This window comes from Symphalangus syndactylus, chromosome 19, assembly GCF_028878055.3.
Source record: "Symphalangus syndactylus isolate Jambi chromosome 19, NHGRI_mSymSyn1-v2.1_pri, whole genome shotgun sequence".
NCBI lineage: Eukaryota > Metazoa > Chordata > Mammalia > Primates > Hylobatidae > Symphalangus > Symphalangus syndactylus.
The window spans coordinates 46,350,571-46,363,779 of record NC_072434.2 but is presented as its reverse complement, the minus strand read 5'-3'; the positions used below and the strand labels follow the sequence as shown (position 1 = coordinate 46,363,779).

The window sequence follows — 13,209 nt, the reverse complement described above, 5'->3', positions numbered from 1 at the left end:
ACAATCTCGGCTCACTGCAAACTCCGCCTCCCGGGTTCACGCTATTCTCCTGCCTCAGCCTCTCTCTGTAGCTGGGACTACAGGCGCCTGCCACCACGCCTGGCTAATTTTTTTGTATTTTTAGTAGAGACGGGGTTTCACCGTGGTCTCGATCTCCTGACCTCGTGATCCGCCTGCCTCGGCCTCCCAAAGTGCTGGGATTACAAGCGTGAGCCACTGCGCCCGGCCGATAAACACCTTTCTAGGCTTCATCATGGGAGAGCGTAGGTCATGTGGTGAGCTCAAAGTAATTAGAGCTTAATTCACATAGTATTTTACAGGTGAAAAATTGGCTTTGAAATCTTGTCATTCCCCAAAAACTAATTCCCTGGCTAAGAGTTCTCCAGACTCAAGCCAAACGGCAGGAAGAATCTCAAGGTCATTCAGAGTCGCCCCAGAAAACTCTACCGCACTTCCAGATTAAATCTTGTGTTTCATTATTTGGAATCAAAAGGTTGTAGAAATGTTAAACTTGAAGAAACCTTAAAGATCACAATCCAACTTAATCTACGGCAGTCGAAACAGAGGTGTAGTTCTAAATGACACTGCATCCAGCATCCCTGTTACTGGTAGTTTACTGTCCTTTCAATTTTACTGGCCAGTAAAATTCCCCACCGCCCGCCCCACCGCCTGCCCCCAGTAACTTTAGAACCTAAATTTTCCAACTTTAAATTTAGGCAAGTAAAAATTATATACGTAAATTATCTAATATCATTCTCACTTTTTAAAGATAAGGACTTAGATAAAAAGTAGGATGGGCACAATTTCATAATAAAAAGCAGCCTTTCCCAAGAAAACGAGGTTGGCAACATAATACCACCCTATCAAAAATACTGATAACAGGATATATTAAAATCTTTGTGTGAATGAAAATAGCACAAGATTTTGTTTTTCAAATATTTCAGTATCACAGAAAAAACTTTTATATATTTGTCAGTTTTGGAATTATATTTCACAACACACTGAGAAGTAGAGTTTGAATAATATCAAGCTTCTTCTAGTAATTTAGTTTTAAGTTGGCAAATCCAGTTTCACACAAATATCTGAATCTGAACTAAAGTAATGCTCTTAAAGCTATTTCACATGTTTATTAACTCTTTAAGATGAATTGAAACAGAAGAACAGCAGCTCCCCACACTTCCTGCTCCTTTTCTTGCCTTCTACCCATAGATCCAGGAAGCAAGAAGGGTGCTAATAGACCAAGAGTCTAGATGAGAAGGCCATTGGGTGGGGGCTGCCGGATGTTCCCTGCTCACAGACCTCATACCCAGCACAGAGCTGTCATGAATTTTTTATGAATGGTGGAAAACTTTGCATAATTCTACTGCATTAAATCCTAGTAATAAAGGAAACACTAGGTTTTAAAAATTTCTCATCTGAATTTTTTCAGAAGAGTAATAGAAAATGATAGGGGAGAGTGAGTGAAAAGATATTAAGAGTAAAAATGTGAACAAGAAAAATTAAAAGTGGCTTTAACTTTGAGCAACAAAGGAGAGATCAGAATAAGGCTTTATAGTAAAGTAAAGCAAGATCACCACTGGGTCCCAAAAGGCAATTTCGGATGCTTTCCTAGATGTGGCAATAGTTTGCTGGTTTCTGTTCTGTTCCTGTGTTGTAGTCATCCCAAACGTAATGCCTTCGTATACTGAGGTACAGATTGCCTCATGGGAACATAAAGTACTGGAAACTAGTAAGGCCAGTTTTACTGCTGAAAACTGTGGCAGGAACCACTATGGACAGAATGGAGTTTTGATTATCCACCTGCAAAGCCACAGGAAAGGACACTCCATGTTTTTTTCCTTTGGTCATCCCATTTTGCAAAGCATTACACAGACAAGAAGCTTTTGAAAGCCACCATTTACATGTGGACTAAGTAGTCTCTAGAGAAAGCCTACTCATTTTCAAGGGAAATGAGACCTAAGAACCAAGAGGAAAAGCAGAAATAATAACCCACTTAAATTTAAAACCTGTTTATTGATGGACTAGCAAAAAGTGCAGTGTGGTTTCTAAGACCTGAGTTAGACTTACAGCCATCACACTTACTAGCACCGTGGCTTTTAAGACATTGAATCTCTTTTATTGTCTCTAAATTATCTGTAAATAAAAGCACACATTTATGGAGTATTTTCTGTATGCTATCTGTTAAAATGCTTTACGTATGTTAATTCATTTAATCTCCATATCCCCAATGCAGTAGGTACTATAACTTTCTTGTTTTAATGATGAGGATATTAGGGCACAGAGAAGTTAAGTGACTTCCCCAATAAATGGGAACAAGACGAACCCAAGGAGTCTAGGTGGTAAACTATGTGGATATCCAGTATGTAAACAGACTCTAAATGAGGCTGAAAAATAAAAAATAATGCTATTAATTTCTGTTCTGCCTACCTTTCCAGCTGTTAGGAGGATCATATTCATTCTCTCTTTTATTAAATACGTAAATTTAGGAACTTTGTGAACAAATAAGACAGTTTCTGTGTCTTCAAGGGTACGGAAACATTAGTAAGTCAATAGGCAGTTTTAGTAGTTTCAGATAAGGGCAGGCATTGAGAGCTATGTACTGGTTTGAAAGGTCTGGCCAGGCAGGAAAGCAGCCTACTCTGAGGAGGTTACAGCTCAGCTAGAGGAGTCAGGCAGGCATAGGACGTGCAGGAGAGGCCAGGTGCTAGCTAATCCTCCAGTTAGTGTGGGAGCATTTTGGAGAACCACAGCTCAGTGTGGTTGATCCAGAGGATATGAGAGGATGAGGAAGTGGTGAAAAATGAGATTGGGAAAGTGAGCAGGAACCTCATCATGAAGGGCCTATGTTAAGGAATTGGCCTTTATGCTGCAAGTGGAGAGTTACTAAGCAGATAAATATATAATGCAACATTTTTTAAAATAGCTCTGATTGCAGTATAGAAAATGGTTTAAAGGGTAGGGAAGCTTAAAGGCTAGTACTCAAACCTACAGAGCCAAACGGGAGGCTGCCATGGTATTCATGCAGAAGAGGATGGGGATTTATATTACAGATGATCTAATGAGCAGTTAGTACATATTTGCAAGTCAGGATCAGCAGGAGTTCGTGTTTGATTGAAGGATAAGGAAGAGGGAGGTTTCAGGCTTGGTCAAGAAGATTGCACCATTTCCTGGGATCAGGAGCATTCTCTTACTACATGAAATAATGTACATGAAAGTGCTTTGTAAACTGTAAATATAACATAAATATGAGTCCTCTTGATTGCAATGGACAGACATGAATTAAGATTAAAGAAGCTCTCATCAGCTGGAAATAGAGACATGCAACCCTTTAATTATGGATGCCCTTCAACTTACAATGTCCCAAAAAGCCCATCCTAAGTTGTAAATATTGTAAGTTGAAAATGCATTTAACACACCTAACCTACCAAACATTACAGCTTAACCTAACCTACATTAAATGTGCTCAGAACACCTACATTAGCGTACAATTGGGCAAATCATCCAAAGCAAAGCCTATTTTATAATAAAGTGTTGGATATCTCATGTAATTGATTGAATACTGTACTGAAAGTGAAATACAGAAAGATTGTATGGGTACTCAAAGTACAGTTTCTGCTGAATGCATATGGCTTTTGCGCCATCGTGAAGTCAAAAACTGTAAATTGGGCAGGGCGTGGTGGCCTGTAATCCCAGCACTTTGGGAAGCTAAGGTGGGTGGATCGCTTGAGTTTGAGACCAGCCTGGACAACATGGCTAAGCCCTGTCTCTACAAAAAATACAAAAAATTAGCTGGGAGTAGTGGTGCGTGCTTGTGGTCCCAGCTCCTCAGGAGGCTGAGATAGGAGGATCACTTGAGCCAGAGAGGCAGAGGTTGCAATGAGTTAAGTAAGATTGTGCCACTGCACTCCAGTCTAAGTAATAGAGTGAGACTCTGTCTCCAAAAAAAAAAAAAAAAAAAAAGGTAAGTAAAATAATCGTTAAGTTGAGGACCATCCATATAAAAATAAAGATACCTACTGGTATTAACAATAACTATAACTCAATAACTAAGCTGCTTTTATGTGCTAAGCACTGTTATTAAGAGTTGTACATACGTAATAATTAATTTAACTCTCACAGAACCCTGTTTTACAGGTAAAAATGTTGAGACATGGAGAGGTTGCCTAATGTCTCATAGCTAGTAACAATGCAGCTGAGAAACAAACCAATGCTTTTTGGCTCCAAAATCTGTGCTGTTAACCACTACAGTATATATCTCTCTATATGACAGATGAAAATCAAGGAAATTACAAGTTAATTTCTGTGTGTAGTGAGAAAACAGAGAAAAGTGGAATGACTTAATAAAATTCAGAGTGTGGCAGTGAAAGGCAGTATTTCTGCTTTCTAGAAAATCATTTTATTGTTTAGAGTAGACCCACATACACTCAATTCTATGACTCAGTCCTAAGACTGGAGTGCTCATTTTCAGTTATTCTACAAATTTGTAATGTGCTGGCTTTGTCACTAGATGTTGCTCTTGCAATGGTTCTGAATATCTGGACTTGTTCCTGAGAGGCATTGCCTTCTCCAGGGGTTTCAGAAAGTAGGAAGTGTATCAGTTTTCATAATCAATCAAATGTTTTGTTATTTCTATGCCATTTGATTCTTAACTAGTGATTTATCAAATTATGATTTTTAAAAATTTGTAATAGTTCCATAAATAATCTGGTTGCACTCAAAGAGAAGCTTTTTTGTTTTGTTTTGTTTCTTTTCTGTTACTTTCTATAAATTATCTGATAGATTCTCTAACAGCAGTTTTCTAACATACAGCATTCGCTTTGGCAGCTCAAATTATTTAAGAGAACCAATGCCGGGGATCTGTAAAAGCTATTTTTTGCTTCTGAATGTTCTGTTCTCCTAAACTTCAAAAGTTGCATAATGATAAAGTCATGTTGACATTATGCCCTATTAACGTTTCTTTATCTCCCTTTAATCTTTGAATTGTACAGTTTTAATAACTCCTCCAACTCATTCAACAACACATCAGCTCAAGGTACCACCTATGCATGAGATTTACTTATATTATTTAGCTTTTATTAGATACTAGACTCTGGAAATCCCAGAGTCATAGAAGATGTGCTAAAATCTAAATCCGTTATCTTGTCCCAAATTCATCCTGATGTCTTATGAACAATGTGAACTTCACATCAGAAATCAGAACACTTCACTTGACTAGCCTAAAAAAAAAGAAAGAAGAAAAGCAAGAAAGCAAGAAAGAAGGAAAGAAAAGAATCAGAACAAACTACAAGATCTTCACCCATCTCAAAGTTCATCTTGGGAAAAATGGCTGGAAAGGGTCAGTTTCTGATACAGTTCACCGCACTCCATTTATCACAACTGCCCCTCTCTTGATTATTCTGTCTTTCTTTTCTGTATCTCTCCAAGAACCCTGAGGCTCTTCCTTTGGCTGCCTATTTATATGTACCCCCACCTCAGGGGGCCACTTCCTCCCATGGCCTTAACTATCCCTACTTTTGTAGGAAACCCCTAAATCTATAGCTCGAATTCCCATATCTCAGTCTTCCTGCTCGATGTCTCCACCCGGATATAAATCAGTACCTTAAAGTTCAACATGTACCTTAAAAACTCAGTGACTACCTTAAACTCCCCCAACAGGAGGGAAAACTCCTCATTTCCTTATTTCTACTCATGGTTTCACTGTTTTCTCAGATTTCCATTTTTTAAATTGAAAATTATATTTCTTTATGACCCCTTATCCAATTAAATGTCGAGTTCTGCAAAACCTCTGGGCTCTCTTCAATTTGTCTCATTCTGTCCCTTTCTTGGCATTACCTATTGCTTCTCATCAGAATGGGTGCAATTTCTAACTATTCTTTCCAGATCTGTCCCCTCTCCAATCTATCCCTCCACATCCATGGCATTTTACTTTCTAAATCACTTTTCTGTTGGCCCAGCTCACTTTCCATCTCACTAAAATCCTTCACTGGCTCCTTTCTCTCTCCTCTCTCTTTCTCTTTTCTCTTTTCTTTTCTTTTCCTTCCTTTCTTTCTTTCTTTTTCTTTCTTTCTTTCTTTTTCTTTCTTTCTTCTTTCTTTCTTTCTTTTTTCTTTCTCTTTTCTTTTTTTTCTCTTTCTTTCTTTCTCTTTCTTTCCTTTTGAGACAAAGTGTCACTCTTATTGCCCAGGCTGGAGTGCAATGATGCGATCTCAGCTCACTGCAACTTCTGCCTCCTGGGTTCAAGCTATTCTCCTGCCTCAGCCTCCCAAGTAGCTGGGATTACAGACATGTACCACCACACCCAGCTAATTTTGTATTTTTTTTTTAGTAGAGACAGGGTTCCTCCATGTTGGTCAGACTGGTCTCGAATTCCCAACCTCAGGTGATCCGCCTGCCTCAGCCTCCCAAAGTGCTGGGATTACAGGCATGAGCTGCCACGCCCAGCCTGGGTCTTTTCTTTCTATGGAGTTAAGTACTGACTCTATAATCTTTGTCTGGACTGTCCATAATATGAGTGTGGGAGGCCTTCTATCCTTATTCTCTACAAATGTCTATAGCTAATGTGCTCTGCTCCACCCAAATAGCCATCAAACATCTTAATAAGCGTGTTCAGTATTTTCCCATTTCAATGCCTTTGTTCCTGCCATTTCTCTTCATTGGCAGCATCTACCATCCCTGACTTTTTAAATCCTTCAAAATTCATGTGAAACACTGCTCACACAATCAAGACTTTTCTACTTTCTCTGACTTGTAATTATCATGTTTCCTTTGGACTTCATGAAGTATACCCATTGTTTGTAATTCTCATTCTATATTAAAATGTCTATTACAGTTTTTAAAATATTTTTTGTTTCTCCTACTTTGTTTCAATTTTGGAGATCATGAATATTTTGTATGATTTGATATGTCAACTATGCAGCAAGTCATAAAATAGGAAGCATAGGCTGGGTGTAGTGGTTTACACCTGTAACTCCAGCACTTGGGAGGCCAAAGTGGGCCGATTGCCGGAGCCCAGGGCTTGAGAGCAGCCTGGGCAATATGGCAAAACTCTGTCTCTACAGAAAAATACAAAAATAAATAAATAAAGCAGCTGGGTGTGGTGGTGTGTGCCTGTAGTCCCAGCTACTCCAGAGTCTGAGGTGGGATGATTGCTTGAGCCTGGAGGCAGAAGTTGCAGTGAGCTGAGATCACGCCACTACACCCCAGCCTGGGTGACAAAGCTAGACCCTGTCTCAAAACAAAACAAAATAATGACAACAACAGCAAAAATGAAGCATAGTGTTTAAAAGCACAGATTTTTGAAACCAAACAGTCTAAATTCTTACATCTGGAATCAGTCTCAGTTCTTCTACTTACTAGGTATGTGCTAGTTAACTGCTCTGTGGATCGATGTCATTTACATAATAGCAATATTAAGAGTACCTGCTGCACAGCCCTGTTACAATAATTAAATGAGATAATACATGTAGACTGCTTACCACAAGGCCTGGCAGACAATAGTAGTCACACAAAGAATGCTTATTCCTTGTCAGTATTCTTTTTATTGTCACTGTACAAAGTGGATACAGAAGAAACTTGCCAGCTTAAATTGCAGTTTGGAGGTTTCTAGCTGAAGAAAAAGGTGGAAAGAAAAGTATCATATTAAATAAGATGTCAAGTTAAAAGCCTATGATAGAAGAGGGGCCCAGATGGATGTATGTGTTGTTCAACTCTGGAGCCCCAGGCCTCGTGTGGTGCCTGGTACAGGGCACATGATTAATAATTATTGGTTGCACTAATGTAGTTAACAAAGAAGGTGCCATATTTGTTTGACAAATATGAGGACAGGGAAGGTAGACCAGACACTGAGGGAAGTTCACTGTTACTAACTTCTGTGCTGCTATGATGATTCACACTGTAATAGCAAAGTGGCCTGGTTTTGTGACTATAGCTCAAACCATGTCTTCTAGTACCTTCAGTAGAAAGTTTGCTGAATGTGGGTTTAAGTAGATTTCTCAAAGCATGTGCCAGATAGACAGTGTGTACTTCTGAAAACACATTTTTGACTCTTCCTAAATAACAGATTTACATAACACTAGGTACAGCTTAATCAGTTCTTTGGGACAAAATGGAGTGACAATGGTATGATTATGGCGGGTTCAGCCATACACTCCTATTAAAAGCTTTTCCTTAGGTACTTTAAGAAAAAAGTTATATTAAAAACAAAAAGTAATGGGATTCCCAGACAGAAATCTGTGTTTAAATGGCATTAAAGCTGTGGTTCGAATCAACAAAAGCCAGGAAATCCACAGTTAACCTTTATCCAGACTGTTATACCATTTTTTCCAACTGTGTGTGTCCCTGTGAGCAGCCCTCCCTTTGAATTTCCTGGCTCTGGCAACCAAAATCCACAAGTCGCTTTGAATTACAGTACTCTGGATCTGTTATTTAATGGGAATATATCCTGAGGATATATGCTTACTTGCAAATGCTTTTATGTGCAGTCACTGTAAATTCAGGAGTCATGAATCTGGTACTAATTTTTTCCTTTCAAGCTCTTGGAATACCCTTTCATGCCAAATTGTGAGTCCTGCCTTATATCCAGGTAGAAGAACTTGTATAACATTTGTGTTGTTAACACTGATAAAATTTAATATTATAGCTTATATGTCACAGTTATAATTCAAGTACATTTCTAAAGGTTCTTTTTTTCTCTTTTCACCAGACATGGCGATGACTTGATTGTAACTCCTTTTGCCCAGGTATGTATTATGCTGGCCCTGGCTTGCTTTCACTGTCGCTGGTTTCTAAGTCTGAACCTGGCCATTTGTCTTCTTTTGTCCTTAACCATTTAAAACATTTTTCTTGTAGGTCCTTGCCAGCTTGCGAAGTGTGAGAAACAACTTCACTATACTGACAAACCTTCATGGTACATCTAACAAGTAAGCATTGACTTTTTTGTGGAGTTTGAATCCCTAACGTAAAGGCAAAAAATATTGAGCAGCATTTTAAAAAATACAACTATTACATGGAAAATTGTCCTCTAAGCTAAGTTAATATACACAATAAAATTTGAAAATAGGATGGAGCACCATAGTATTTTAGAACTCATACAACACTAAAAGTAACCTAGTCTGGGTCTTATTAGTCTTTGTGCTCATAAGACTTAGTACCAAGTAGGAATTCACAAATGAAATAACAAAAGGAGGATTTTATTTTTCGTTGACTTTTACATTTACCACTTTGACCAGTAACGGCCATAAATTCTATTAAAAGTCTTTTTGAATAAGTTGTTAATGAATTCAGATATTCAAACTTAAAATTAAATGTAGCAAAAAATTCAAGTTCAATTTGTCTAATTTTTGATTGTCTGTAAACAACTTCATGCAGTTTAATGAATAAGCGTGGGATTATCTTCTCCTCCACCTTCAATTAATTATATGATCTTGGCATTTAAATTAATGTTTCTGATCCTTGATCTCCGTATCTATAAAATGAAGGATTTAACTTTATATTCCTTGCAGTAACACTTTCTCCAAAATCATTTCAAATCTATGAGCCTAAGCTAAGTTCTATTCAGTTCACTCTTTTGCATGTTTTAAAAAAGTATCATTGCGGCACTATTCACAATAGCAAAGAGTTGGAACCAACCCAAATGTCCAACAATGATAGACTGGATTAAGAAAATGTGGCACATATACACCATGGAATACTATGCAGCCATAAAAAATGATGAGTTCGTGTCCTTTGTAGGGACATGGATGAAACTGGAAAACATCATTCTCAGTAAACTATCGCAAGGACAAAAAACCAAACACCGCATGTTGTCACTCATAGGTGGGAATTGAACAATGAGAACTCATGGACACAGGAAGGGGAACATCACACTCCGGGGACTGTTGTGGGGTGGGGGGAGGGGGGAGGGACAGCATTAGGAGATACACCTAATGCTAAATGACGAGTTAATGGGTACAGGAAATCAACATGGCACATGGATACATATGTAACAAACCTGCACATTGTGCACGTGTACCCTAAAACCCTAAAGTATAATAAAAAAAAAAAAAAGTATCACAGAGGTCAGAGAGTCATAGAACCCATGATCCCGAAGTGAGAGGGCTGGAGGAGGCCTTTGAGACCATTGATTCTCTTGTTTATGAGAAACCTAAGCTCTCAAGAATCCAGTGACTTGCTAACAACCCCCACCCCCCCAATAAGTTAGAGACACATCAGGGCCAAAACCTACATCTAATTTTTCAGCCAGTGTTCACTACAGAGTATCCTATATCTCCAGTCTTTGTGAAATTATTTTTCAGTCCTTTGCTTTCATACAAATTTTCATAGAATAGATTTGTTAAAAGTGGGAGTAAACCCTGCTTTGAATGTTTGCTTTTTCTTTCACTGTTTTATGACTAGGCTTTCTTGTGTGATGACTCTCTATACTCTGATCAAACTTCCATGTGAGTGATCTTTCTCACATGTTGTATAACTGTGTCACCCTCCAGCTTGAGGTATTTCAGTGGTCCAGTGTCATCATTAAGATAAAGTTTAAATGCTGGTGCTCGGCACCCAAGACAAATTAATTTGATTGATAGTTGCTTGGGTTTATATTTAGTTCGATGTGTATGAAATCTAGAGGCTTGTCTCAGCCTCTTTTGGGTAGAAATCCTTTTATTTATTTATTTATTTATTTATTTATTTACTTATCTATTTATCCATCCAACTAGTATTTATTTAGTATATACCATCCACTCATACATGGATATATGCATTTAACAAATAACTACTGAGAACCTCCATCAGTACCAGGCACTGATCATATAATAGTGACCAGAGCAGATAAGTTCTCTCCTCTTTTAGGGCTTACATTCTAATACAAAATGCTGTAGGATGCAGTGCAAACAATCAGACCAGGCCTCTAGCCACGTGGAATTATGTTCAATAATCATGGTCCATTGTTCTCTGCATACTCTCTTCTCTATCCTAATTATGGACTTACTGTTCTTTCTTCCTAAAATGTCTGTTTCCACTTGCCAGTGTCTGCTTGGCCAAATCCTGATTGTCTTTATGGCCCATCTCTAGTATCACCTTCACTGAGATGCTTTCCCTGACCTCACCAAACCTGGCTGAGTGGCCCTCATTTGGATCCAGAGTACTCTGAAAACCTTGTCACTATCTTTATGGATCTCTGCCCACCACTAGATTGTGTGCCCCTTAGAAGTAAGAATTGGGTTTAGTTTTTCTTGAATTCCCAAGAATAGTAGAATGCCTGACATAAAGTTTGTGCTTCATAAAAATTCATCACATATATGAATTTCTGAATAAATAATTGTTGGGGGAAAGACCACTAATTATTTAGAATATTGTATTTGCAGGACTGATCCCTTCTCTTATGTTTTTTTCTGTGTAGAATATGGCCTCTGGCTTCATAGCCCATTTCTACCCCCTCAAAAACGATGCACTTGGGCAAGCCAATTACCCTCTCTATATCTCAGTTTTCTAACGTGTAAAATAGGTTTGTTGTGAGGATGAAATGAATTGATATTTGCAAAGCACTTAAAACAGCATCTTGCACGAAGTAGGTGCTCAATAAATGTGAGCTATTATAATGGATCGTTACATTTCTCTTGCTGAATGCAGAAGTGGTGTAACACTTTGGGGTTTTCATATCTGTTGTCAGCTTAGATCACCATAAATGATATTCATGGTATTGAACGAATAAAGGTATTGTCACCCCCACTCTATGGATAAGGAAACAAAGCTTAGGGAGATTAAATGACTTGGGCAAGAACGTACAGCTTCCAGTGGGCAACAGAGTTTTCCCTGAAACCTGGAATCCTGACTGTCACTGCAGTGCTCTTTTCATTTGCCAAACCTGTTAAGTCTTCTGGGTTATAGGAAGAAGTTCCTGGAAGGCTTTGGAACAGAAAGACATTTAGGAAGAACTTATGGAATAGATGAAGATCAGAAAGCCTGAAGACAGAGACAGTAGCTAAAACAATATTTTCAGGAATTAAATGTGAGGGTATAGCTCTGAACCAGAATGATGGAGATGGGAATGGGGAGGAAGGGATTAATATGGACACATTTTAAAGGCTTCTTAAGCATGGCTGGACTGAGAACCACTGCATTGCACAGCACTAGGGAGAAGGCGGGGTGGGTGGTGGTGTTCTCATTCTTATTTGTTAGCATGGGTTTGAGGGTTTTTACCTCTGTTAGTAGTATCAGAACATTCAGCCCAACCCTGCTGATTAATAAGCTGTGCCAACTGAAACTACTTTCTCAATAATCAGGCCTTTCCAAACCCTTGAGGGTTTTGGTCCTTGTGAACTTTTAGGAACCAAGTACCCCAAGACCATAATTGCCATAGTATAGCTGAAGCACAGCCCTTCCCACACTCTGGCTGAGGACTACCCTTCAAATCACGGCCCCTTGTGTCACCCTTGGTCCAAAGCAAGCCATACTTATCACACAGAGCAGGCCTCCAGTGGTAAGATAGTTGTATCTAATGATCTTTCTCAAATTCATACCCATGTGTACAGAGCTGATCCTGTTACTGATTGCAAGTACTACCTTGTCACCAACAAAAATTCGAGATAGGGCATATTTACCACTAGAGCTTCACCAAAGGGAGTTGAGAGTGGTGCAGTCTAGCTCAGACTCAGTCCTGAATAATGGATTTCAGACATCGGGGGGCTGAAATCAATGAAATCAATTAGCCATCTCTGGAGCAGCCTGGCAGGGGCAGGTTGGAAAACTGAGTGTCCATTTAATGCACTCCATTTTATTTCTAGATAGTAAATACCTTCAAACAACTAAAGAAAAGCCAAGAGAAGGAACTGAAGACAATAATGTTTGGCAGGAATAGATACAACATACAGAAAGCACACCCCCACCCCGACACACACACACACACAAAACATACACACACAAAACACACACACACACACACATATACACAGAGTTATCTTCACAGCTGAAACTGTAGAATTCATGGGACTCAGATATTGCTTTCTGGGATACTTGACTTCAGATCCGGGGTGCCACTCCCTGCCTTGAATGTAGCATTTAAGCAATAATTATGTCCTAGGAGTGGTTTTCATGAGATATCTGGTTAGTGTGGTTTATTGTAGGAAAAGGAACTCCCACATAGAACTATACTTCTCATAAGTCAAGATTTCTTTTATCTTTTGGCTCTTTGCTGTGCATAAAAGCAGTCCATTGTCTGCTTGT

General features: G+C 38.8%; 1 protein-coding gene across 3 annotated transcripts in view; it reads left to right on the top strand.

Annotated features, from left to right (window-relative positions):
• PDE4B (phosphodiesterase 4B) overlaps positions 1-13,209 on the top strand; it is a 591,358-nt gene that overhangs the window by 460,989 nt on the left and 117,160 nt on the right. For all 3 annotated transcript variants that reach the window (XM_063613310.1, XM_055234626.2, XM_055234627.2), the window contains 2 exons: positions 8,702-8,738; positions 8,848-8,918. In XM_063613310.1, coding sequence (XP_063469380.1) covers positions 8,702-8,738; positions 8,848-8,918 — 108 coding nt within the window. The remainder of the gene's footprint in view (positions 1-8,701; positions 8,739-8,847; positions 8,919-13,209) is intronic.